The sequence below is a fragment of the Sminthopsis crassicaudata genome, chromosome 1 (genome assembly GCF_048593235.1).
Source record: "Sminthopsis crassicaudata isolate SCR6 chromosome 1, ASM4859323v1, whole genome shotgun sequence".
Taxonomy (NCBI): Eukaryota; Metazoa; Chordata; class Mammalia; order Dasyuromorphia; family Dasyuridae; genus Sminthopsis; species Sminthopsis crassicaudata.
The window spans coordinates 509,459,442-509,485,889 of record NC_133617.1 but is presented as its reverse complement, the minus strand read 5'-3'; the positions used below and the strand labels follow the sequence as shown (position 1 = coordinate 509,485,889).

The 26,448-nt window shown below is 41.5% G+C and overlaps 1 protein-coding gene across 4 annotated transcripts in view; it reads right to left on the bottom strand.

Moving 5' to 3' along the window:
• Nucleotides 1-26,448, bottom strand: part of FLII (FLII actin remodeling protein) — a 56,321-nt gene that overhangs the window by 20,247 nt on the left and 9,626 nt on the right. For 3 of the 4 annotated variants that reach the window (XM_074297404.1, XM_074297437.1, XM_074297359.1), the window contains 7 exons: nt 7,438-7,548; nt 7,187-7,258; nt 5,037-5,117; nt 1,772-1,857; nt 982-1,143; nt 785-888; nt 117-292 (listed from right to left, as the gene is read on the bottom strand). In XM_074297404.1, the coding sequence (XP_074153505.1) occupies nt 117-292; nt 785-888; nt 982-1,143; nt 1,772-1,857; nt 5,037-5,117; nt 7,187-7,258; nt 7,438-7,548 (792 nt within the window). Of the gene's footprint in view, nt 1-116; nt 293-784; nt 889-981; nt 1,144-1,771; nt 1,858-5,036; nt 5,118-7,186; nt 7,259-7,437; nt 7,549-21,108; nt 21,250-26,448 lie in introns of those variants that run through there. The other variant, XM_074297379.1, reaches the window with a different exon arrangement.

The window sequence follows — 26,448 nt, the reverse complement described above, 5'->3', positions numbered from 1 at the left end:
TTCACAGACTATACTGTATCATCTACATTCTACTTCCTAGGAGCACAGTTGCCATCCCTTTCCACCCCCCTCTCCAAAATGTCCTGGTCTAGGTCATGGGTGCATGAGTTACTCACTGGGAGAGAGGTGAGCTGGTTTCGAGACAGATTCAGTGTCTCCATCTGGACCCACTGGTCAATGCATAGAGACAGCTCAGAGATCTGGTTGCTGCTCAAGTTGAGGCGGCGAAGGTTGGGAAGGGTGTACAGGCACTCAGGCACCCAGGTCAGGTCATTGCAGGACAGGTCCACATCTGTTTGGGAGGATGACAGCACTAACTTGACAGAGAAGGGCCAAACTTTTGGCAGAGTGAGAACAGACAAGAAGAGACCCAGAGCTTTACTCTCACCACCGGGGTTCCCTTGAACACTATCCTCTCACCCCGAATCCAACGCCAATAAATCTCTTCCTTAGAACTAGATGAACAGGAGGAAAGAGGCTTTGGGACAGTAAAGAATATTGGAGAAAGAGATCTCTGGAAGCCTGTTCCCTCAATGAACTAACCAGGCGGGGGGTCTGGTCATAACCCCTTTGGCTAAACCTAAGACTACATTTACAAAGCACTCTTACACCTGCCATCTCACTAGATGCTCAGAATCTAGGCCCAAAACACAGCAAAGTAGAGGAAGAACAAATATGAGGCTCCAGATTTCTGAATTCCCAGGCTAGTGCTGCTGTCTGTGCATCTCTTCCCTTCACTCCCTCCCCTATCATAAGGGCCACTCCCAGGCCATGAGTTGCTCACCTGCAAGGTTGGTCAGGCCCTCCAGGCTAGTAGGAAGGTTGCTCTGGATGCGCTGGGTGTTCCGGAGGTGCAAGGTCTGCAGGGCTGTCATTGCAGGGAGCTGCCTGGAGGGAAAAAGAGAGGGATTAATGAAGACAATAAGGAGGGGAAGGAGGAGGGCAGAGGGTTGAATGGAAAGAGAACTAGGGAACCAGTACCTGAGTTGGGCATGCATAAGGGGGTTGTTATTGAGAATCAGTGTCTGCAGATGCACAAGGCGTCTCATCTGGGGAGGCAGGCTTTCCAGCTTGTTGTCACTCACATCCAGGTACAGCAGGTCAGTCAGGTTGATGAAGAGTTGGTTGGGGATGTTATCAATGCTGGTGGGGAGAAGAGAGGGAATCACAGTTCACCTCACCAATCTATTTTTGAATTCTGCTCCTCACCAAATTCACACTGTTTCTCCCTTCTTTCCCCATCCTGCTTATCCCTTATATCCTTATTATTAATGGTCTACTCCCAAAGTTTGGCTTTTATACCTCCCCCCCATCCTCTTATCAAAATGATTCTTTAGAGACCCTCTCCACTGAAACATTCTCACCTATCCCCCACTGCTATTTCAGGGAGTCTTCACATTTCCCAATCTCCCTGGGCCTCAATTTCCCTACATGTAATACGTGATGCTAAGATTAGATCAATAGAAAAAAAAAAAAAAAAAAAAAAGATTAGATTATTTGTAAGGACCCCACCCCCACTTCCAAAGTCAGGCTTCTATCATCTTATTTATCAAAATTGTTCTCTGGAGCTTTGGGATACTATCTCCATAACAACACGTCCACCCCCCCCCCACCTAAATGCATGATGATTCTATATGTTTTGTGTGAATACATACAAATAACTCAGTCAGCTTTAGACCAGGAAGACAGAGATAGGGAGGAAGATGGAGGCCTCTATCTCCCTCCTTCCCCCCTCCTCTTTTCTGTTCCTCTATGTGACCCAAGCCAGCACCTGTTGTGACTGAGATTGAGCACCAGCATGTTCTTGGCATTCTCCAGCTCCCGGGGACATTCTGTCAGCTGGTTGTAGCTCAGGTCCTATGGGTTAAAGGTAAAACAGATGATAAGAAAAAGAACTCTGATACCTTCTGCAGCAATCCTGCCACTAGATGAGCCTCTATAATACAGGTTTGGGGAGGGGTGGGGAACCTAAGAACCAGGTTCATCAACAAAGGATCAGAAAATGGGATGATAATTGTGCCACCCAATCTTGGACCTGAAGAAGAGATATGGTAGGAAGTCCTTCCTTTTAGCAGTGGGACTAAAGAAGGAGGGGGCATGTGGACTGTATGTAGTATACACTGTTAGACCTGATCACTAAGTCAACTGGCTTTTCTTAACTTTTTTTTGTTGGTGGTGGTGAGCATTCCCTCAGGAAGGGTCATTTCTCAGGAAGAGAGGTAAATATTGAACAATTAACATTACATTAAAACAGAAGGCAATGATTAACTTTACAAAAAGAAAATAATAAAAACAAAGGAGATGAGATCTCTTTTCCTGGCTCTTAAAACACCTATCATGTTAGAACCACTCTAATATCTTTACTAAGAAAATCCCTCCCAAAGAATCATGAAGAGTTGGGCATAACTGAAAAATGACTAAGCCAACAAAAAAATGAGGGGGGCCCTGATCAACAACTAGTCCTCTGTTGGCCCATCTCCTCTTACTCATATTTGTTGTATTAATAAGTGCATTATGAGTATGGAAATGCATATAATCCATATAGACACTGTATCCCCAGAATAACGCTGCACCAGAACTAACTGTGGAAGCTAAACCATGTTGGGTTTTTTTTTAAAATCTTACTCTGTACAGATTTAGACTACATGTCCACTTGTGTTATTAGTCCAAATAGCTTGTCTAAGATTTTAATAAGATGCTAAACTTTGCCTAACAGCCCAGAAACCTGAAGTGTCTAATTTAATTCTAATCTAATCAATCCCAAGTACTTTTTTGTGAGATCTACCTTTCTGTGTACCCTTCTGGAGTCTGTTTGATGTCTTTTAAGCTATCCTATTTGGCCTATGCTAGGATAAGTCTAGACTTCCAACTAGAATGGTAGGGATTCACAAGAGAAATTTCTGTCCAGAACTCCATTTCTAATACCACATGATTCTATTTGGAACTGATTGCTCCTATCTTGCCCAGAGTAGAAATACAACTACCATGAAAAAACTAAAGGAAACTGAGCTAAACAGGATGAAGTGACTTGCTTAAGGTCACACAGCTTGTAAGTGCTGAGGCCAGATTTGAACTCAGTCTTACTGACTCCAGCCCCAGTGGTCTATCTACCGTACTATCTAGTTGCTCTACCCACCATCTTAGCCTCCCCCTGGTGGCAAGCTTGAAAAGAGAATTTTCCAAACTTCTTAAAAATCTTGCAAAGAGTTTCAGTGTGTTTTGAATCTATTATTAAAAAATATAAAGGTGATACTCCTCCCAAGCTGTTTGTATAAAAAACTGATTGACATCAGAGAAGAAGGAAATTTATCAGTCACATTTAAATAAAAACTTTTGCATACTCAGGGGCTAAAATTGAAAAATGAGTGTCACACTTTAATGAGAATAATGATTCACTTCTTACATGTATCTATGTCTATGAAGTTCCTTTTTCAGTCATGATAACCATTAAAATTAAGTAGTGAAATAAAATAAACTTAGAATGAGTCCTCTGAATCACTTTATCACAAAGCATTAGAACAAGATTCTTTTTAAAAAATGATAATTGTGGAAATATGTATAGAAGAATGGCACATATTTAACATATATTGGATTACTACTGTTTAGGGGAGAGAGCGAGAGAAAGGGAAGAAAAGAAATTGGAACACAAGGTTTTGAAAGAGTAAATAAATGTTGAAAACTCCTATGCATGTTTTGAAAATAAAAAGCTTTTAAAAAATTTTTAAATGAAGGCTATTCAATCACCTTAACAAAGTCAACAATTTATAAAATAATTATTTCACTAATATTTTAATAAAAACAAAAATGTTTTTGTACCATTAAATTGAACTTTTAAATTATTTTGGAAAATTTTACTCTATCATCTTTTTAAATGTCAATACTGTGTAGATAAAGATTAATAATATTTTAATATATACACACAAAGTAGTATATAATTTATAAATTGTATACTCAAAAATGCTTTTTTTTTCCATTTTTAAAAGCTATTTATTTTGCTGATTACAAGCAAATATAGTTTTCAACATTCACTTTTGTAAAACCTTGTATTCCAACTAAAAAGCTTTTTATTAATGGGGTACATAAAAGTTGGAGACTATTGCTGTAGGTCCTAGATGGACACAGTGAAGAAAGTGAAGAATTGGGATACAAACAATGTGAATTGAGCCCAGAACATGCTTATAAAGTGGTTTTGTTTTTAATTCTTTTAAAATAAAACTCCTTACCCTCTACTTGTTTACCTATGATTTTCTGCTTTCCTCTTAAACTAGCAAATCAGGAAATTAAGGGTTTATAAGACAGCTGAGTTCTAGCCGACAGGTTTGACCACTCAATCATTAAAAACAAAACCCATTAAATTGTGGTATATGAAGGTTATGGAATATTATTGCTCTGTAAGAAATGACCAGCAGGAGGAATACAGAGAGGCTTGGAGAGACTTAAATCAACTGTTGCTGAGTGAAATGAGCAGAACCAGAAGATCACTATACACTTCAACAACAATACTGTATGAGGATGTATTCTGATGGAAGTGGAAATCTTCAACATAAAGAAGATCCAACTCACTTCCAGTTGATCAATGATGGACAGAAATAACTACACCCAGAGAAAGAACACTGGGAAGTGAATGTAAATTGTTAGCACTACTGTCTATCTACCCAGGTTACTTATACCTTCGGAATCCAATACTTAACGTGCAACAAGAAAATGGTATTTACACACATATATTATATCTAGGTTATATTGTAACACATGTAAAATGTATGGGATTACCTGCCATCAGGGGGAGGGAGTGGAGGGAGGGAGGGGATAATTTGGAAAAATGAATTAAAAAAAAACAAAAAAAAAACCCATTCATGGGCAATGAGTTATCTCTGCCTCACAAATACAAGCTACTGATATTCCCCCTTTTGCTCCAGGCAAGGCTGTGTTTTTTGTTTCGAAAATACATTCAGAAATCCAAAGGTTGGGAGTATGTCTTACAGGTGGAACGGCTGCTTTGGAGAATCAAACAACCTAGGCAAAGTCTAGTTACATACCAAGACAGAGAGGTCATCCAGCTGGAAGATGTCATCTGGCACCCCAGAATTCTTCAGGCTGTTGGCTCGAGCCACAATTGCCTGTGAGAGAAGCAATATGACTAATGATGTCACTGTGGAACTGAGAGATTAAGAGACCCTTGGCTACTTCCAACAGGCTCCTGGCTTGAAAAGAAGGGAAGGGGACACAAATGCTAAGGTTAAATTCAAGAGAATTGCAGGTGTGGAAGAAAAAGTAAGGAAACTGTCAGGCCCAGGAGTCAGAAAGCCTCAGGTCTGATTGCAGCTTTGTCACTGATGTGTGGACCTCATATCAAGCCCCACAAGGGGAGTGAAGAGAAAATAACCTTGAAAAGAGGAGAATTTTTTAAAAAGGATTTTTTTCTATTTTTTCTGTTCTCTAAGAAAGCAGAACAGAAAGGACTCACACATACAAAAACATTCAGATAAATATTATCCACAATAACTAAAGCCTGAGAGCAAAATATGTGAGCAACAACTTAAGAACAAAAGGCCTAAGAACCTGTACATGGACATAAAGAAATATGGCAAGGATTCAGAAATCAGAGAAATATGAGATGCATGCGGAATGATGACATGAAGGAAACAAGAGCCAAGAAAGGCCATCCACACAGCAACTGCCAACTATAAAAATAAAGTTAGCAAGAGAGCAACAAAACGTGGGTCAGATACCACAGAGGGTTGGCAGAAGTCACAACTAACGCACCCGTCCTTCTTCTGTCCTATTTAATAAACTATCAAAGTGAAAAGGGCCACGGGTCTTCAGCCACAATTACAGTGGGAGATGCCCATTATGCTTAACTCCGTTTGAAGAAGACGACATACTACAGAGAGGTGGAAGGGTCTGCCCTAAAAACAAAATTATCCTGAAAGAGACACATGCTGCTGTGGGTACTTGGGCTCACAGATCCAAAGGGATCTATCTGTCCAAGGTCCAGAAGGAACTCTTGGGGCCCCGTCCAACTACCTCATCTCAGAGATGAAGAGACTGAGCCCTCGGCAGACCAGAGCTGGGATCTGAACCTGTGCCCCACTGCCTCCCTTTACCATTCTAACCATTCTGAGACTTACAGACAGCATAACCAATATTTATGAGTTGTACACTTTGGGTGGGGTGCTATACAGGGCATTTTGATTGTTGCTCTGTCCTTTCAGTCATGTCCAACTCTTGGAGTTTTCTTGGCAAAAATGCTGGAATGGTTTGCCATTTCCTTATCCAGCTCATTTTCCAGGTGAGGAAACTGAGGCAGATAGATTAAGTGACTTGCCCAGGGTCACACAGGTAGTCCATGTCAGAGAGCAGATTTGAATTCAGGTCCTCCTGACTCCAGGTCAGGGCTCTATCCACTGGGCTGCCTAGTAGCCCCTTTGTGTAAACTTTTTAATCTCTCTGAGCACTCAATAATAGATAATGCAGAAGACAGAGCACTGGAGTGGAGGACCTAAGTTTGAATGTGATGTCAGATACTTAACACTAACTAGCTGCCTCCTTAAAAAAAAAAAAATTTACACGAAGGGCGAGGGACAATAGCATAAAGGGAGGCAAAATTTCAATAGCTGAAAGACTCTGAACAGTCTGAAAACTCTTCCTCTAGGAGTGCTGGAGGCCCAGCACAGAAGCTGGGTTTCCCTGCCTCTCACTCGCTCTGGATTCTGCCCCGCAGGCTCTGGAAGAGCTGAGGGTAAGGAAGGCTGCAATCCCAGCCCACAGGAAATCCGCCCTGCCCATGCCGGAGCCGGAGGGCCAAAAATGCCTCTTCACTGCAACAGAGCGGTGCTGTTTTGGTAAGCTCCCTTATTCCAGATCCTTGCTGTCCTTCCTTCCTGGTGTAAGGGCCACTGTCTCCACAAAACTTCTGCTGCCCACTCCCCTCCCCCCTGAGATTTCCCCCTCCAAAGCTCTCTTGTTTGTACCACGCTTCCAGCATTTCACCATGCCCACCTCCTATACTCTCCTCCACGGTTTCACAAGTTTCTCTGCCTCCAAAGGTTATACACTCTCCAGCACAGAGACTGTTGGATACACAATGTCTGTCTCCTCTGTGAGACCCAGACTTAGACATTGATAGAGACTCAGGATCAAGGCAGAGAGTGTCTGGTCCTCCCTCTGACTGCCTTCAGAGACTTACCCGCAGGCAGGGGAGGCTGGACAGCTCCCCATGGAGAGTGGTCAAGTTATTGTGACTCACAGAAAGGTGTTCCTAGAAGGGAATCAAAAAACCAGAGTTTATACAGAGCTTGAGGGGCAAAGAGAGACACCTGCACAACCAATCCTTCCCATGCACACTGGGGTTCCAACCCTCCTCTGCTCTAGCCTTGCACTCAGCCCCCAGGGACCACAGAGACAGGAAACAAGCTGACTCGGGGAGAATGTTCTTACCAGTTTCTGAAGGGCAGCAAGCTCTTCAGGCAGGTAGCAGAGCCCGGTCCGGTTCAGCTTCAGCCACCTCAGACTGGTCATAGCTTTGACATGTTCGGGGAAATATCCACCCTAAGAGCAGACAAGGAGGAAAGCCATGAGGGGACAAGGTTGGAGAAAATCTGATTAATGCAGGCCCTCTCACCCACCAGCTTTGATCACCACCCCCGCCCCACTTCTAAACAGCTTGTTCTACTCTTCAGGATGTGGCCTCCAGCTTTTGTCCTCCTCCTCCCTCCACCAATCCACTTTGTTCACACACTAACACCAAAGGAGGGAGCTAAAATTAGTGAGAAGTACAGTATGAAAGCTTGAAAGCAGTGCACTCAGCCAGAATGATAATCTGAGTCTCAGTTTCCTATTAATTTCCTCCATTCCTATTAATGATAATGACAGCTTAAGGACAAATGGTGAAATATAGTGGACAAAACCACTGGCCACGGAGTCAGAAGACTGGATTTTTTTTTTACTAGTCATTTTTATTATTTGTCAATGAAAGTTAATACACAGGCACCTACTCCAGTTGTAACTGAGTGATAATTATGCACTCCCCAGAGTGCACCTCTAATATCAGTTGTTTTCTTTTTTTATTTACAAAACATATGCATGGGTAATTTTTCAGCACTGACCCTTGCAAAACTTTCTGTTCCAAATTTTCCCCTCCTTCCCCGCACCCTCCCCTAGATGGCAAGTAGACCAATACATGTTAAATATGTTAAAGTATATGTTAAATAGAAGACTGGATTCTTACCCAGCCTTGAATTCTTATTAACTATATGACCTCAGGGGCACACAGGATGGAACACTAGCCCTGGAGTTCAAATGTGAACTCAGACACTTACTAGCTACATGATCTTGGCTGGGTCACTTAACTTCTATCTGCCTCAGTTTCCTCATCTGTAAAACGAATATAATATAGCACCTGCCTCCAAGAGTTGTGAGGATCAAAGAAGATAATAATTATTTATCATTACTTTGAAATTACTGTAGTTATTAGAAATGATATATTACCCTATCACAATTTTGTTTAATATTTTGTAACTGTTTCATTATAATTGATTTCTTTTGTAATCCTATCTTAATGCATTTTAAAACATATGAAAAGGGGTCAGTAGAGTTCACCAAAATGCCAAAAAGAAGGCCCATGACACATCAAAAAAGTTATAGCTTAGATTCTGGGGCAGCTGGGTAGTGCACTGGATAGAGTGGCAGGCCTGGAGTCAGGGAGATCTGAATTCAAATGTAGCCTTGGACACTTATTAACTGTGTGACTCTGGGCAAGCCACTTACACCTGTTTGCCTCAGTTTCCCCATCTGTATAATGAGCTAGAGAAAGAAACAACAAACCATTCCAGTGTCTTTGCCAAGAAAACCCCAAATGAGGTCACAGAGAATTGGACACAACTGAAAAGGACTAAAGAGGGGGAAAAAAAAAAAAAAAAAAAAAAAAAGCTGAAATTCTGACCCCTTCTCATATGTTTTAAAATGCATTAAGATAGGATTACAAAAGAAATCAATTATAATGAAACAGTTACAAAATATTAAACAAAATTGTAATAGGGTAATATATCAATTCTAATAACTACAGTAATTTCAAAATAATGATGAATGTAAAGACTCATTCAAGATAATTTATAAGCATCATAATTATGATATGAAAATAGCTGTGATTCTATGACCAAATAGGATTTACCAGGAATGCAGTGTTGGTTCAATATTATGAAAACTATTAGTATAATTGACTATATCAATAACCAAATTAACAAGAACCATATGATCATCTCAATAGATGCAGAAAAAGCATTTGACAAAATCCAACATCCATTCCTAATAAAAATACTACGGAATATAGGAATAAATGGACTTTTCCTTAAAATAGTCAGAATCATACATTTAAAATCATCAGTAAGCATCATATGTAATGGGGATAAACTGGAACCTTTCCCAGTAAGATCAGGAGTGAAACAAGGTTGCCCACTTATCACCATTATTATTCAATATAGTATTAGAAACACTAGCCTTGGCAATAAGTGCCAAGAATGAGATTCAAGGAATTAGAGTAGGTAATGAGGAAATCAGACTATCACTCTTTGCAGATGATATGATGGTATACTCAGAGAACCCCAGAGATTCTACTAAAAATATTAGAAATATTTCACAACTTTAGCAAAGTTGCAGGATACAAAATAAACCCACATAAATCCTCAGCATTTTTAAACATCACCAACAAATCCAACAGCAAGAGATACAAAGATAAATTCCATTCAAAATAATGGTCGATAGTATAAAATATTTGGGAATCCATCTACCAAAGAAAAGTCAGGAATTATATGAGCAAAATTACAAAATACTTTCCACACAAATAAAGTCAGATTTAAATAAGAAAGAAAGACATTAAGTGCTCTTGGATAAGCCGAGCAAATATAATAAAGATGGCAATACTCCCTAAACTAATCTATTTATTTAGTGCTATACCAGACTCCCAAAGAAACTATTTTAATGACCTAGAAAAAATAACAACAAAATTCATATGAAAGAACAAAAGGTTGAGAATTTCAAGGGAATTAATGAAAAAAAAAAAAAAATCAAATGAAGGTGGCCTAGCTGTACCTGATCTAAAACTGTATTATAAAGCAGCAGTCATCAAAACCTTTTGGTATTGGCTAAGAAATAGATTAGTTGATCAGTAGAATAGATTAGGTTCACAAGACAAAACAGTCACTAACTATAGAAATCTAGTGTTTGACAAACCCAAAGATACCAACTTTTGGGATAAGAATTCATTATTTGACAAAAACTGCTGGGAAAACTGGAAATTAGTATGGCAGAAACTAGGCATGGACCCACACTTACCACTATATACCAAGATAAGATCAAAATGGGTCCATGATTTAAGCATAAAGAACGAGATCATAAATAAATTAGAGGAATATAGGGTAGTTTACCTCTCAGACTTGGGGAAGAGGTAGGAATTTGTGACCAAAGAAGAACTAGAGACCATTATTGATCACAAAATAGAAAATCTTTTATTACATCAAATTGAAAAGTTTCTGCACAAACAAAACTAATGCAAACAAGATTAGAAGGGAAGTAACAAACTAGGAAAACATTTTTACAGTTAAAGGTTCTGATAAAGGCCTCATTTCCAAAATACGTAGAGAACTGACTCTAATTTATAAGAAATCAAGCCATTCTCCAATTGATAAATGGTTAAAGGATATGAACGGACAGTTTTCAGATGATGAAATTGAAACTATTTCCACTCATATGAAAGAGTGTTCCAAATCACTATTGATCAGAGAAATGCAAATTAAGACAACTCTGAGATACCACTACACACCTGTCAGATTGGCTAAGATGACAGGAAAAAATAATAATGAATGTTGGAGGGGATGTGGGAAAACTGGGACACTGATGCATTGTTGGTGGAGTTGTGAACAAATCCAACCATTCTGGAGAGCAATCTGGAATTATGCCCAAAAAGTTATCAAAATGTGCATACCCTTTGATCCAGCAGTGCTACTACTGGGCTTATATCCCAAAGAAATACTAAAGAAGGGAAAAGGTCCTGTATGTGCCAAAATGTTTGTGGCAGCCCTTTTTGTAGTGGCTAGAAACTGGAAAATGAATGGATGCCCATCAATTGGAGAATGGTTGGGTAAATTGTGGTATATGAATGTTATGGAATATTATTGTTCTGTAAGAAATGACCAGCAGGATGAATACAGAGAGGCTTGGAGAGGCATCAACTGATGCTGAGTGAAATGAGTAGAACCAAGAGATTATTATACACTTCGACAACAATACTGTATGAGGATGTATTCTAAGCGGATATCTTTGACAATGAGAAGATCTAATTCAGTTCCAATTGATCAATGATGGACAGAATCAGCTACACCCAGAGAAGGAATACTGGGAAATGAGTATAAACTGTTTGCATTTTTGTTTTTCTTCCCAGGTTACTTTTACCTTCTGAATCCAATTCTTCTTGTGCAACAAGAAATTTGGTTCTGCACACATATATTGTATCTAGGATATACTATAACATATCTAACATGTATAAGACTGCCTGCTATCTAGGGAAAGGGATGGAGGGAAGGAAGGGAAAAATCGGAACAGAAGTGAGTGCAAGGGATACTGCTGTAAAAAATTATCCATGCATATGTACTGTCAAAAAAAAAGTTATAATTATAAAATTAAAAAAAAATAGCTATGATTTCTATGACCACAAATTCACAGGTATTGTTGTTAATACTACTCTGGTTTGTCACCAGCATTCATAATTGAAGGAAATGCTAAATTTCAGTTACAGGTGAAAGAAAAATTACTTTTTTTCCATCCAAGTTCAAGCTTTTCCGTTATTCCAAATACCCTAAAGCTATGTGGACCCAAGGTCAAAAGCCTCTGTACCAAGAACTATGAAAACAAGAACTTAATCTTTCTTGCCTCTCTGATGGACCAAGCACATGCTGCAGGTGCTTGGTACAGACTTGGTAATCAAAGAATTTCCAGTCCTGTCCCATTTCCTGAATCTCTACTTGCTTTTCCTCAAAGCCCGGAAAGTAGCTAGTACATTTTTTTTTGGGGGGGGGGGAGTGGTCACCTTACTTAGTCGGTAGAAGGAACCTCATCTGCCACTGCAAATCGCATCTATGTCTATTCTTAGAACTGCTGGAACAGATATTTAGGAATTTGCTGAGGATATCTCTGCTGGTACCAGTATCAGTGGCAGAATAAATACATGCTCAGTTTTCAGATGTCTCCAAGTCTTTGTGAACCCGTGTAGGGTTTTCTTAGCAAAAATATTGGAGCAGTTCTGTCATTTCCTTCTCCAACTCACGCTACAAATGAGGAAACTAAGGCAAGCAGGGTTATATGGCTAGCTTGTATTTGAGGCCAGATTTGAACTCAGGAAGATGAGTCTTCCTGCCTTCAGCCCTGGCACTCCAGTCACTGCATTTCCTAGCAGCCCTGACTATTCCCATTTCAGAGATGAGGAATGCCAAGGTCCAGGAAGATAAAGTAATTTGGCCCAATATTACATTAAATGAGCTGCTGGCAGATGAATGCATTTGCCTGAACTGATGTCTGGGGTCCTCACCCCTAGACCCCTGATCCCAGAGGTAAGGAGCCTCTCTTCCTCTATGGGCCCACCTGGGGCCAGGTATGGAGGGGAGAGGGAAAAGGGGGGAGGCAAGTTAGCTGCCATCAACAGGAATCAACTCAATGGGTATCGATGAAATGTCACAGGAGTACAAGAGAGCGGAGCTACAGAGACAGAAACCAGACAGTCCTTGTTTTCTGGTCCCAATCATCATTCCGAATGTGGACTAAGAGATGCAAGACAAATATGGAAAGGAAGAAAAGGGGCACTCTGTGCCTGCCATGTGCCAGGATCTATGCTAGGGGCTTTGCAAACAATGACTACAGCAGCTGCAAAGTAATGATGACTTGGGCTCTTGAGTCCTGGCTCTGCTGCTGACATTCTCTGTGACAGTAGGAAAGTCATTTCTTCTTTCATCCATGGATTCCTATCTATAAAGTAGGGATAATTAGACTTGTACCAGTAGTCTTAAAGCACAATGATGAGGATCAAATGAAAGAATGTACATCAAGCGGTAGGGAAATTTGCAAATAGTAGGTCTTTGGGAAGTGTATTCATCTTTATACCCTGATGGGCTACTCATCATTCATAAACTGCTTTTTTCAGGAAGCCTTCCCTGAAGACACCTCTAGGTGAAAGTGGTCTCTCCCTCATTATATCTCAAAGCACTTTCTATTCACTTATTATTTAAGTATGGTAGAATTTAGTCTATGATCTTCCTGGACAATATGTTATTTCCCCCTCCTAGGGGAAGAGATGAGCCTTTATAGCCCAGCTTCTTATTAAACTGTGGTTCATGGATCCATATGGGGTCTCATAACTGAATGTGGGAGTTGTGAAATTTTCATTTATCATCAGTCACTATTTTATTTGTATACCTATTTTATATACCTATATATTTGGTTCATATAATAATTTTCTTGTATAAAAATGGAAAAAGTTTAAGAAGCCCTGCTCTAGAGGAAGATCTGTCTTGGGGTTGTTTACAACCATGGTACTGGGAAGTAGATACTTTGATACGTTATGTTACAGAAGAGCTCCAGATCAGAATTCTTTCAAAAAAGTACAAAGCCAGCAAAAGCAGCTTCTAATAAATGGGAAAGAGTTGGGGGGGAAAAAAGTTAATTTTTAATGTATTAAATGGGGACTTAAGATGGTAAGATCTTTGCTATGGCCTGTAAGAACTGCATCATACACTAAAGTCAACCCCCAGGAAGTGATTGAGGCACCCATGATGTGCCCTGGCAGTGCTCAGTCCAGCTTGATCTTTGATGTTCATTTAGGCTAATCAGAGCCACAAGAGAAGACAAAGTCAGCTCCTGGGTATGTATGTTGGTCTGTGGGAAGGAGATCTAAAGCCCTGGAACCTCTAATATCTAGCTGGGACATAAGGCCACAGCAAGAGACAACCCCAAGTTCTAATTGGAGACTATGCAAAGATATACAGGGGGAGTTAGGAGCAAAAAAGTCAAGGAACTGAGGCTGAAGTAGGGGTCTAGCACAAACACAGGCCTAGATTCTTGACCAAAGCCAGAGCTACTGAAGACAGTACAGAGAAAAGAAACCAGGACTCAGCTACTCCAGCAGAATTATGATGGGGTAGTAGCAGATGCATCCAGGTTGCAGAAGGACTATGACTAACACCTAGCTAGCCACTTCATCCAAGAGGGCAAAGCCTGGCCCTGGCACAAAGCAAATTCTGAACACTGAAGAAACACTGTGATATAAGAGAAGTCCAAGAGGTAAACCCACAAGAAAAAAATTGCTCCATAAGTAGAGAAAGAACCTTAGAAAATATGATTTGATCACAAGAACTTTAATAGATGGGAAAAAAAATGAAGTTGAATATTTTAAATGGAGTTAAGAGTTCTTAAAGGAAAAAAAATCCAGAAGAATAAGATAACTTATAACAGAAGGTAGGAAAATGTACTCTAAATAGTAGACTCACTGAGAAAGAGAAAACAACAAGAGAACTGAACAATTTGAAAATAGATCAACAAGAAAGATTAGAACAGTTGAAAGACTGAAAAATTAGCACATGTAAGATATTAACTGTATTACCAGAAACAAACAGTTTGGAAAACAGGTCAAGAGAAAGCTACTGAACTGTGTATGTTCCTTTCAGTTCAGGAATACTTTGGCTAATAAGTCTAAACTTCAAAGATAATCAAAGAAAAAACCCATATGTACAAAAAATATTTGTGGTGGCAAAAACTTGGAAATTCAGAGTTGCCTTAACACCACTTACATCTATTTGTATAGTGTCCAACTAGGACTTGGTTGGAGTCCCATCAATCAGGGAATGGTTAAATAAGTTGTAGTATGTGATTGAGATGGAATATTATTGTGGTATAAGAAATGACAAATAGAATGATTTTCCCAGAAAGACTTATATGAACTGATGCAAAGTAAGTGAGCAGAACCAAGAGAACACTATGCACAGTAACAGCAATATCGTATGATGATCAATATTAGCTATTCTCAGCAATACAATGATCTAAGACAATTTTAAAGGATTTAGAATTTAAAATGCTATCCACCTCCAAAGAGAGAACTAATGAAGTCTGACTGTGGATGGAAGCATACTTTTTTTCACTTTCTTTGTTTTTCTTGATATGTATTTTTTACAACACGACTAATATGAAAATATAACTTACATGATTTCATATATATAACTATTATCACATGATTTGCCATCTCAATGCAGTAGAGGTATGAGAAGTGAAAAAATTTGAAACTCAAAATGTAAAATATATATACATACACTATATACATAATATATATTAAAAATTAACAAATACCATATTTGATTTTGTTTTGTTTTGTTTTGTTTTTAAAGAAATGATGAAGGGGATGGTTTCAGAGAAACCTGGAAAGACCTGAACTGATAAAAAGTGCAATAAGCAGAACCAAGAAGATAATTTATATAATTATGATAAAATTATAAAGATAAGCAATTTTGGAATGTTTAGGAACTCTGATCAATGCAATGAAATTATAATTCCAGAGGACTCCTGAAGAAACATGTTCTCCAGCCCCAGTAACAGAAGTAATCAATTCAGAGGACATATAGCTTTGGACATGGCTTTTTTTGGACATGAGGGAATTTGTTTTGCCTGATTATACATATTTGTAATGGGTTTTGTTTTTCTTACTTCCTAGGCAGGGTAGGGGAAGGGGTGGTGGGAGAGAGGGGATTTGGAACTGAAAAGAAATTAAAATTGTATTTTAAAAAAAGAAAAGGAAAAATAGGTCAAGAGGAGATAATATAAGAATCACTGGACTTCATGAAAAAGATGAGTTAACATAGTAAATGCTGAATATATCTATTCAAGGAATGATTTATTCAAATCCTAAAACCAATTAGTTTACTTCCTCAAGTCATTTCATTAAACAAACACTTATGGAATCAAATGAGCTAAAAAAAACCTGTAAAGCACTTAGTACAGTATCTGGCACACAGTAGGTCCTAATAAATGCTTGTTTCCTTCCCCACTTCCTCTTACTGAGTATAATTCAAATGTACTGTGGTAGAGGGAGGTAGGGGTAGATAAAAAAGATAAATGAAGCTATAAGAAATCTGCAATTTTCTAAAGGAAGAAGATAGGTATACCCACAATAAGAGTGATTGAAAAATGGGAAAACACAGCTGGATTTTGGGTCCAACGATCTAAATACAAATCTCAGCCCTTCTATTTTCAATGTAACATTGCACAAATAACCTACTGAAATAGGAGAGTTGGATCAGATGATCTTTAAAGTCTCTTTGAGTACTGCAGTTATGAACCAAGATGTGGGAAAGGCCATAAGAAAAGTACAAGACGCTGCTGTGAGAGCCCAGAGAAGGGACTGAACTGTATACGCTCCTTCATCTAGCAGTACTTTGTAAGTAAGTCTAAACTTCAAAGATATCGTTAGGGTCTACAGGGAGGACTCCATGGAGGACATGATATATCTGGGAGGTCCTAGAAGATAAGAAAAGACGTCAACAGGCAAGAGATGAGTACAAAATGGCCAAGGTGTTTCTGGGATTGAAATTTTTCTTTCTAATTCTGTATAGCTATTTTAAAACTGAGTTTGCATTCCCTGAATTCCCAGGGACAAGCAGTTTCTAGAGATTAAAAATGGTACCAGATAACCCACAAAGCAGAGGCACCAAGTCAGACCACAGCTGGTGGGTAAGTCCTCTGTGCACCAGCCAACAGTCCCTTCCAGGGAGGAGCTGAGGCCTCCGAGGGGCCCAGAGGCTTGTTTCCATGGCCCTCCCATTCCAGACCCAGGATCCAGTCACTCCCCCGCAGAAAACTTGGAGTGGGGCAGACAGACCCCAGCTCCCTAAAGCCGGCCTGCACTCCCACGACCTGAAGTGTACAACTATGTTGCTAACCCAAGTGATCAAGGCTGGACTATGTGGGGAGGGAGGAACAGGGGGCCAGGAAAAAAGGAACACTGCATATAGAGGCCCAGACTAAGCCAACCAGCACTGGGCATGGGGAAAAGGACACGGGCTTTAGTCTGAGCACCTAACGTCAGATCCAGGCTCTCGGCTTGTGAGGTGTCACCATAAGGTATCATCATCAAGCCCACACGTGCATGTGCACACAATGCAGTACCAATTATGTACCAGTGGAGAAAGAAAGGGTGAACACTCCGGTATCTTTGCCAAGCTAAGAAAACTAGATGGATGGTATGGACGTGCAAGGTCCAAGGGCTCACAAAGGGACAGACCCAATTAAACAAAACTCTGCTAATCACTTTTAGAAAAGTTATCTCATTTGATCCTCACAACAACCCTGTGAAAAATGAGGCAAAGAGTGATTTAAGTAATTTGTCCAGGATCACACAGTCAAGAAGTGTCTGAGGCCAAATGTGAGGCCCCAGGTTTTGTCCACTGCCTTTTTCAGGCTGAATAAGATAAGACTTCCCTAGGCTTCCTTTCTCCAACTAAAAATTACAAGGGGCTGCATGCTATCCTTCCCTGTGGGAGAGCCAGCTCAAGCTGTCATTAGCCACATGAGGGGCCAGGAGAATGGCCCTGGACCACAAGATCACAAGATCATAGCAAATCTTGTAGCTGTAGAGACAATGAAGCTCAGCCTCATCATCATTTCTACAGAGGTTGTGGGGCCTACTGAATAGAGGGCGCTTCCCAGGGTCAGAAAGAGCTAAATTTAAATCTTGTCTCCATCACTCTTTGCAAGTTACTTAAAACTTCATAAGTGAAGCCCCATAAAATTATACCTACTTATCACTAGACCATGGTGTGGCTCAAAGGAAATTGTGTATGTCGGGGCTCTATAAACTTGATGTATGTTAGCAGGCTGCTTTGTTTTGTTTTGGAAAGAGGTCCAGAATCGTGATTTCATCACTAAGCAAACTCCCTCCACTGATACCAAGGAAATTCATGGTAATCTATGATCTTAGAGTGCTCTGGGCACCGAGGGGTTATCTTTAGGAGTTATTCAAGGGTAACAAGGCTAATAAGGGTCAGAGGCAGCACCTGTATCAGTTCTCTCTAACTCTAGGATGGGCCTTTTTAAGTTTCCAGAGCAGCCCATCAGTCCATGATGCCTTTCAGTATCAGATTGTGACCACACAACAGAGACTACTCTTGGTAGTCTCGGTGACTTGGCCAGGGTCACACAGTTAGTAAGCAGCAGAGTCAGAACTGGAGACTGAATACAGAATATAAACCTGAATTACACAGTGAGTCCATTACTCTTTTCTTTTCTACATCACCATAATCACTGATTAAGCACCTACTATATATTTGTAAAGCAGCCAAGTGGCATAATAGACAGAGTGTAAGTCTGCAATCCGGAAGTTCATCTTCCTGAGTTCAAATCTATCTTGCTGTCTGTGTGACCCTGGCCAAGTCATTTAACTGTTTGCCTCAGTTTCCTCATCTGTAAATGAGTTGGAGAAGGAAATGACAAATCACTTGAGCATCTTTGCTAAGAAAAGCCCAAATGGGGTCACAAAAGGTCAGACATAACTGAACAACAAAAGAAAAAAGTGTCAGGCATTGCACTTAGAGGTACAAAAAAAGGCAAAAGATTGTCCCTGTCCTCAACTCGATTGCAGTCTAATGGGGTAAACAATATGCAAAGAAATATCAATTAACAATTATTAAGACCCCTGTATATATTTCAAAGAACTTAGGATGAAAAATGCTACCCACCTCAGAAAAAAAAACCCACTAAGAGTCTGAATGCAGAGTAAAGCATAGCTTTTCTTGTTTTTTTCTTGTTTTTCTGGTCTGTGTTCTCTTTTTGCAACAGAGCTAATGTGGAAAGGCTTTACATGACTGCACAAGTATAATCTATGTCTAATTCCTTGCCTTCTCAAGGAAAAAGGGGAAGAGAGGAGTGAATTTGGAGCTCAAAATTTTCTAAAATGAATGTTAATTTTTTGTTTACATGTAATTGAGAAAAAATAGAAAGTCAGAGGAAAAATGGGGGTGAGAAGAGAAAGAGCCTACTATGTGCCAGGCACTGTGGTAAGTGCTGGGAACACACTTTTGTGCTCTTAAGAATCTCCAAAAGGAATACTGCCTGTGGCTAATGGTGGTAAGTCTGGTCTGAGTGGGTCCGATGGATCTCAGGCTCACTGATCTGGAGCTCCCAACAACCTCAGGGTCATTTAACCTCCCACCCTTCTCCATGCTGGGGCAGAGCAAACTGAGGCTTAGGAAGTTATGTGATTTGCCTTCGTAGCAGAGCCAAGATTGGAACTCCCAACTTTTTGATTCCAAATTCTAGGTGCTCCCCTACTGCTTTTTACATTTGGGAAGACAACATTTAAAACAGCAGCACCACTTTTGAAGTTTTCCATTCTCTGGGACAAAAAAAGAGTCTGAGAGCTCCTTACAGGCACACCCCTGCTCCTATCCTCACAGATCACTGACCCTTCAGGACTCCAGAGGAGCCCTGGCCCTCAGCTAGAATTCCCACACACAGCCCGAGGTTAGATACCAGTCGGTTCCTAGGAAAGGAGGTTTTCCAGCACCCTCTGGGGTGGAGCTGAACCCCTCATGCTTGAGGCCTCTCAGAAAAGAATATGACATAGCACTCAAAGCTCTCAGCAGGCCCCTCGGAGCAGTCCACATAGACCTCATACATATGTGCCCTTCTCCAGCACGTCCCCTCCCCCGCACACAGACCTCCTCCAAGGCCCTCCACCTCAGGACCAGGGGACCTGGCCAGCCCCACTGGGAGTCCCGCTGCTGTTTCCAGGCTCAGCAGCATCCCAGGAACAGAGCCTGCCGCGCTTATGGGCAGGAAGGTGGCTGAGAGGCTTGGTTTATCTCCCGCAGTCAGAGAAAGACGGGTCTCCACAGACTGAACCCATAGTGTCCGGAGTATTAGAGACCTCCAACCCCCAGCCCCACAGGAGGAAACGATTGCGCCGGGACCTTAAGCACCCACCACCCCCAAATCGGGTCCAGACCCCCGCCTTAGATCCCATCAGTCAGCAAGCAGTCAGCAAGCAGTCACCAAGCCCGGGGTGCAACCAAGCCAACCAGAAGCCCTGCCCTGAGAGCGCTTCCGCTCTATCCAGAGTCTCAGAATGAAGGACTCACGGATTCTTCTCCTAGGTAACCCGATGCAGCTGAACCAAAAGTCTGGCTAATTTTAAATCCCTAGCATTCCTAAGAGGAGACGGTGGTGGTGGGAAATGTCCTCCAAAGGCCACTTGTCCTGTGGCGGGGATGAGGGTTAAGGACTCCACAAGCGGTGGAAGGAAGGGGCCCCGTCCAAAGGAAGGCGCCCCTGGGAGGGAATGGGGGCGCCCAGGTGAGGAGGCAGGAAAAGGCGCAGAGCTCCTCTCCAGAGGAAACTCGACGCGGACAAGGAATTTAGCCCCGGGCTGGGAAGTCCAGGGTCCCGGGTCACAGCGGAGTCTGCGGGCAGCTCACTGCCTGGGAGGGGTGGGGGCTGGGGGCCTAGTCCCCTCTCCTTGGGCTGCTTCCGTAAAGCGAGCCGTGTGGCCTGGGTCTCCAGGAGTCCTCAGGATCTCGGCTCGGCGGCTTCCCGTGGGCTGGCGGCCTTGTAGGGCAGGTCGGAGGGGCTGCGGAGCGCCCAGGCACGTCAGGGGGGGAAGGGGAGGGTGGAAAACGCCCAGTCTGGAGCCGGAGGTCCCGGGTTCGATTCCCAGCTCTACCACTCGCTCCCAGGGCGATCCTGGGACAAGTCACTTAAGCCTCTCCCTAGGCCTCAGTTTCCTCATTTGTAACGCGCGGGGTTCGGAACCTCCAAAGGGCCCTGCACCCCCAAATCTATGATCCTGGGACCCCGGGGAGTAACCATACGATCGCGGGGGGGAGGCAGCGATATGGGAAAGCGCAAGTTCTCCCATGGGTCCGGCCCGCCCCCGTGAAGTACACCCGCTCACGGTCCTGGATGGGGGTGCGGGAGGAAGGTGGAGGGGACAAGTCTATGGGGAGTCTGGAAACTCGGCCGAAATCCGGACGTGCAGCTGGGGGCCGCGCTCCCGCCCCCGGCTCTTAGCCCCCACCTCAAGCCTACCTTAAAGTCATTCCCACTGAGGTCTACGCCCCGAATGAAGGGCAGCACCCCGGTGGCGGCCATGGCTGCGGCGGCGCCGGCGGCTTCCCGGAGGCAGGAGACGGTTCCTGGGGTGGGGCGGCCGCGGGGCGGGGCCGGCGGGGAGCCGGGGGAAGGGCTCGCAGGGATACCCCGCCCCCGTCCCGCACCGCCCCTTTAACTCCCTCAGGACCGGCCGGGAAAAGAGCAAGGAAGCTGGGAGCTCTAGATTGTAGTGCGGAAGGAGGGAGAGAGGGGGAAAGAAAGACGTTCTCGCCCTACGTGAACTTGGGGCCTCTGGCTGCAGAGATGCTGGTATTCGGGCCTTGTCAGTCAGCCTAGAAGAGGAAAGAGAACCCCCCCCCCCCCCATGCAAGGCAGTTTCTTTGTTGGCAGACATGTAAGCATGCGCCATTTCCTCTGGAAAAACACAGAAGAGGCCTAGTCTGGCACGGACCGCCCTTTTGGACCCCTGGAAGTCCCCTTTACGGAGGCTTTTCTCCTCCCACTCCATGCACGCAGTAAGGGCTTTAATACTGACTTCCTTCCTCTACCAAGAGCCATCTAGAGCTGCAAAGGACTGTCAAGGAGAGGGCCCTTCTTTGGTTTCTTGGGAGGTTTTGAGGTTAAAGATCAGTAACCGCAGTGTATGAACAATTTTCAGATGAAATTAAAACCATTTCTAGTCATATGAAAAATGGCCTAAATCACTACTGATCAGAGAAATGCAATTAAGACAACTCTGAGATACCACTACACACCTGTCAGATTGGCTAAGATGATAGGAACAAATAATGATGAATGTTGGAGGGGATGTGGGAAAACTGGGACACTGATACATTGTTGGTGGAGTTGTGAAAGAATCCAACCATTCTGAAGAGCAATTTGGAGCTATGCCCCAAAAGTTATCAAACTGTGCATACCCTTTGATCCAGCCTTACTACTATTGGGATTATATCCCAAAGAAATACTAAAGAGCGGAAAGGGACCTGTATGTGCCAAAATGTTTGTGGCAGCCCTTTTTGTAGTGGCTAGAAACTGGAAGATGAATGGATGTCCATCAGTTGGAGAATGGTTGGGTAAATTATGGTATATGAATGTTATGGAATATTATTGCTCTGTAAGAAATGACCAGCAGGGTGGAGTTGCGAAAGAATCTAGCCATTCTGGAGAGCAATCTGGAATTATGCCCAAAAAGTTATCAAACTGTGCATACCCTTTGACCCAGCAGCGCTACTACTGGGATTATATCCCAAAGAAATACTAAAGAGCGGAAAGAGACATATATGTGCCAAAATGTTTGTGGCAGCTCTTTTTGTTGTAGCTAGAAACTGGAAGATGAATGGATGTCCATCAATTGGAGAATGGTTGGGTAAATTGTGGTATATGAAGGTTATGGAATATTATTGCTCTGTAAGAAATGACCAGCAGGAGGAATACAGAGAGGCCTGGAGAGACTTACATCAACTGTTGCTGAGTGAAATGAGAAGAACCAGAAGATCACTATACACTTCAACAACAATACTGTATGAGGATGTATTCTGATGGAAGTGGAAATCTTCAACATAAAGAAAAACCAACTCACTTCCAGTTGATCAATGATGGACAGAGGTAGCTACACCCAGAGAAGAAACACTGGGAAGTGAATGTAAATTGTTAGCACTTATATCTGTCTGCCCAGGTTACATGTACCTTCAGAATCTAAAGTTTATTGTGCAACAAGAAAATGGTATTTACACACATGTATTGTACCTAGACTATATTGTAACACATGTAAAATGTATGGGATTGCCTGTCATCGGGGGGAGGGAATAGAGGGAGGGGGGGATAATTTGGAAAAATGAATACAAGGGATAATATTATAAAAAATATATATATAATAAAAAAATTAAAAAAAAAAAAGAAAGAAAGAAAGAAATGACCAGCAGGAGGAATACAGAGAGGCTTGGAGAGACTTACATCAACTGATGCTGAGTGAAATGAACAGAACCAGATCGCTGTACACTTCAACAACAATGCTGTATGAAGATGTATTCTGATGAGAAACATGAGATGATTCAGACCAGTTCCAGTGGTCTTTTGTGATGGAGAGAGCCATCTATAACCAGAGAGAGAGGCCTGTGGGGACTGATTACAACATAGCATTTTCACCTTTTTTTGTTGTTTACTTGCATTTTGTTTTCTTTCTCATTTATTTTCCTTTTGGATCTGATTTTTCTTGTTCAAAGTGATAACTGCAGAAATATATACAGAAGAATTGCACATGTTTAACATATAGTGAATTATTTGCTCTCTAAGGGAGGGAGTAGAGGGAAGTGAGGTTTTGGAAGGGTGAATGATGAAAACTATGAATGTGTTTTGAAAATAAAAAGCTTTATACAAAAAAAAAAAAAAAAAAATCATAGATCCAGAGCTGGACTCAATCTTAGAGGCTATCTGGTTTTCCTCATTTTACAGATGAGGAAACTGAGATCTGGGGCCAAGTGGCGGCTTTCATAAGGTTACCCAAATCCTAAGAGTCAAAAGTGGAATTTGAAACACCAGGTCTTGTTCTCTACAACTAATTAGCTTGGCCAGAAAATGAGACTCATAAAGGGAGTAAAGCTTGCTCCTGGTCAGATTGGTTTGCTGGGGCTGAACTTGAGACAGCAGCTGAGGAAGAAGTTTCTTCTCCCAGGCCCCACTTTGCCCCAATCCCTCTTCTCTCTTCCTCCCCCCACCCCCTGCACTGTACAGATGAGGCTCCGGGGAGTCTCAGGGAAGGGATTCAAACAAAGGTCCTCTGATTACTTAGAGAGGGCTTTCCCCACTCTTAGCACCCTTTCTTTTTTCACTAGTGGTAAAGACCACACTTACACCCTCACCAACTTTCCCGTACCAATAGGAAAGCAAACCTGTGGCTCTAGATGTTTGAAGGACTAGCCCTTGGAGCCTTGTGGAACCCAGAGTCCTGGGATCTCCAACAAAAGTGATTTCTTGGGCTCTGGTTCCCCATGGCCCAGAATCCCTCAGGGAGTTGGGTGTGGTGCCCACCCCAGCATATGAAAGATACCATCTCAAAGACTGAAGAATAGGGCATTAGAAGACACACATTCAGGCACAATTTAACCCTTTCCATATTGTTGGATACTGAGGTTTCTTCCAATTAAAAAAAATTCTATAATGCGACTGAAAATATTTGAACAGATATATTTTTTTTGTTTTGATAGCACCTTTTCTGGGTATATTTCTAACAGGTAGGGTCATTTGGCAGAGAAAGGAAATTCCTGATATGGTTTTAAATTAAAATAAAAATAGAATGAAACTAATTTTATCCCCTAGTTTAAATTTGGAATCAAACATTGTAGTAGTTTTTAACTATTTAAAAATCCCTGTGGCATGACTGTGTGGGAGTTTCTCATTGAAACTTAAAATTTTTTTTTTTTTATTATAGCTTTTTATCTACAAAACATATGCGTGGGTAATTTTTCAACATTGACCCTTGTAAAACCTTCTCTTCCAACTTTTCCTCTTCTTTCCCCCACTTCCTCCCCTGGAAGGCAGGTAGTCCCAACATGCTAAATGTTAAAAGTATATGTTAAATACAATATATGTATACATATTTATACAGTTATCTTGTTGCACAAGATAGATCGGATTTAGAAAGAAGGTAAAAATAACCTGAGAAGAAAACACAAAATGAAAGCAAACACTGACAGAAAGAGTGGAAATGTTATGTTGTGGTCCATCCTCATTTCCCAGTGTTCTTTCTCTGGGTATAGCTGGTTTTATTCATTACAGATCTCATTGATACTTTTTAAAGAGACACCTGGCAGAGTCCTTAATACTCTAGCAAGTGCACAGGCATCCCATACATGTCATGCAAGTATGATTCAACGTGGAATATGACAAAAACAAAGAACATTAGAGAGAAAGAAATTCCATTTTCAGCTGGGAAGATCGGGAAGGTCTTCATAGAAAAGATGGTTCCTGAGCTGGACTTTGATGGAAGACAAATCACTTTACAATTGATAAAATTTCCTGATAGGCCTGTCCTAAATCTCATAGTTTTCCCTTCCTTCCTTCACGAGGTCACCTTTCATTCTGAGGAGTCATTTTGATGGCCAGCTTTTAAATCTCTCTTCCTACTCATTCAATCGCTAGCCCTATCTATAATGAGGTAAGATATTATAAGAAAAGAAAACATCTGAATTAACTGAGGATTGGGAGACCTAAATTCTTATCCTGTACTTCTCAGATGCAAGCTCTAAACAAAGTTCTAAACAGAGTTCTAAAATTTTAAGATCTCTTTACTGGCAATCTTTGCTGGAATACTTTGTGATCAGCATATTTTGGAGTAAAATACATAAACCCTGTAACTTTATTACAAATTGTATCATTTCTGTGAGAAGGAAAAAAAGGGAAAAATATCAGATCTCTTCCCATGGATTAACAAAAGCTTCCCAAATGTATATAGAGAAAATAGCGCCTGCTGAATGAGACTAATGTTTGAGGAAAGATACTAGGAGTCAGTGAGGAAACTAACCTCTTAGTGTGGTTAGAACTATCAGAATCCATGCTGTTTCCTTCTGCCCACTGATTGGCCAGGGCAATGTAGCTCAGAAAAGTTCTGGACGAATTCCTGGATGCTTGAACCATACTAAGTTATTATTAACTGACCTTCAATTTTGAAATCAGAGAAGGAAGCCCTGGCCTTCTCCAAACTATCACTGGCAGAAAAAAGGAAACTCAGGGCTGATTTAAGAGGATGATTCTTTTGTTTTGTTTGTAGAGCATTCGTATGGTCATGGGTGTGATGGGGAAGATGTGAATCCCACACAGTTTCACTTAACATCAGTATTTACACTTAAGTCAATTTGAAGAAATTCTGGGAAGAGTTCCAACTGAGCAAAAATCTTTCAAACAGAATGAAATACAGAATGAAAATGGAATCACAATAAATCAAAATAAAATGGAAATAATTTGTAAAAATGTGAAAAACAATATGTTCTCTAGGCAACATGTTACAAGGGAAAGCACTGACCTAGGTTCAGATCTCATACTTCTGGTCTCTGGTGCTTATTGCCTTTGTGACCTTGGGCAAATCACTTAACTTCCCTAAGTGGGCCTCGATTCTTTCACCTGTGTAATATGAAGCTTGGACCAGATGATCTCTGACTTCCTTCCCAAATCTAGATCAATGACCCTATAATACTAAGGACACTAAAAACTACTACGCTTGGTTCCTAAGGTCACAATACCAGATGTGTTTATAGATAAGGAAGAAATATTGGTAAAGAGAATAAAAACAGGAAAAGCACCTGGATTAGATCAAGTATGCAT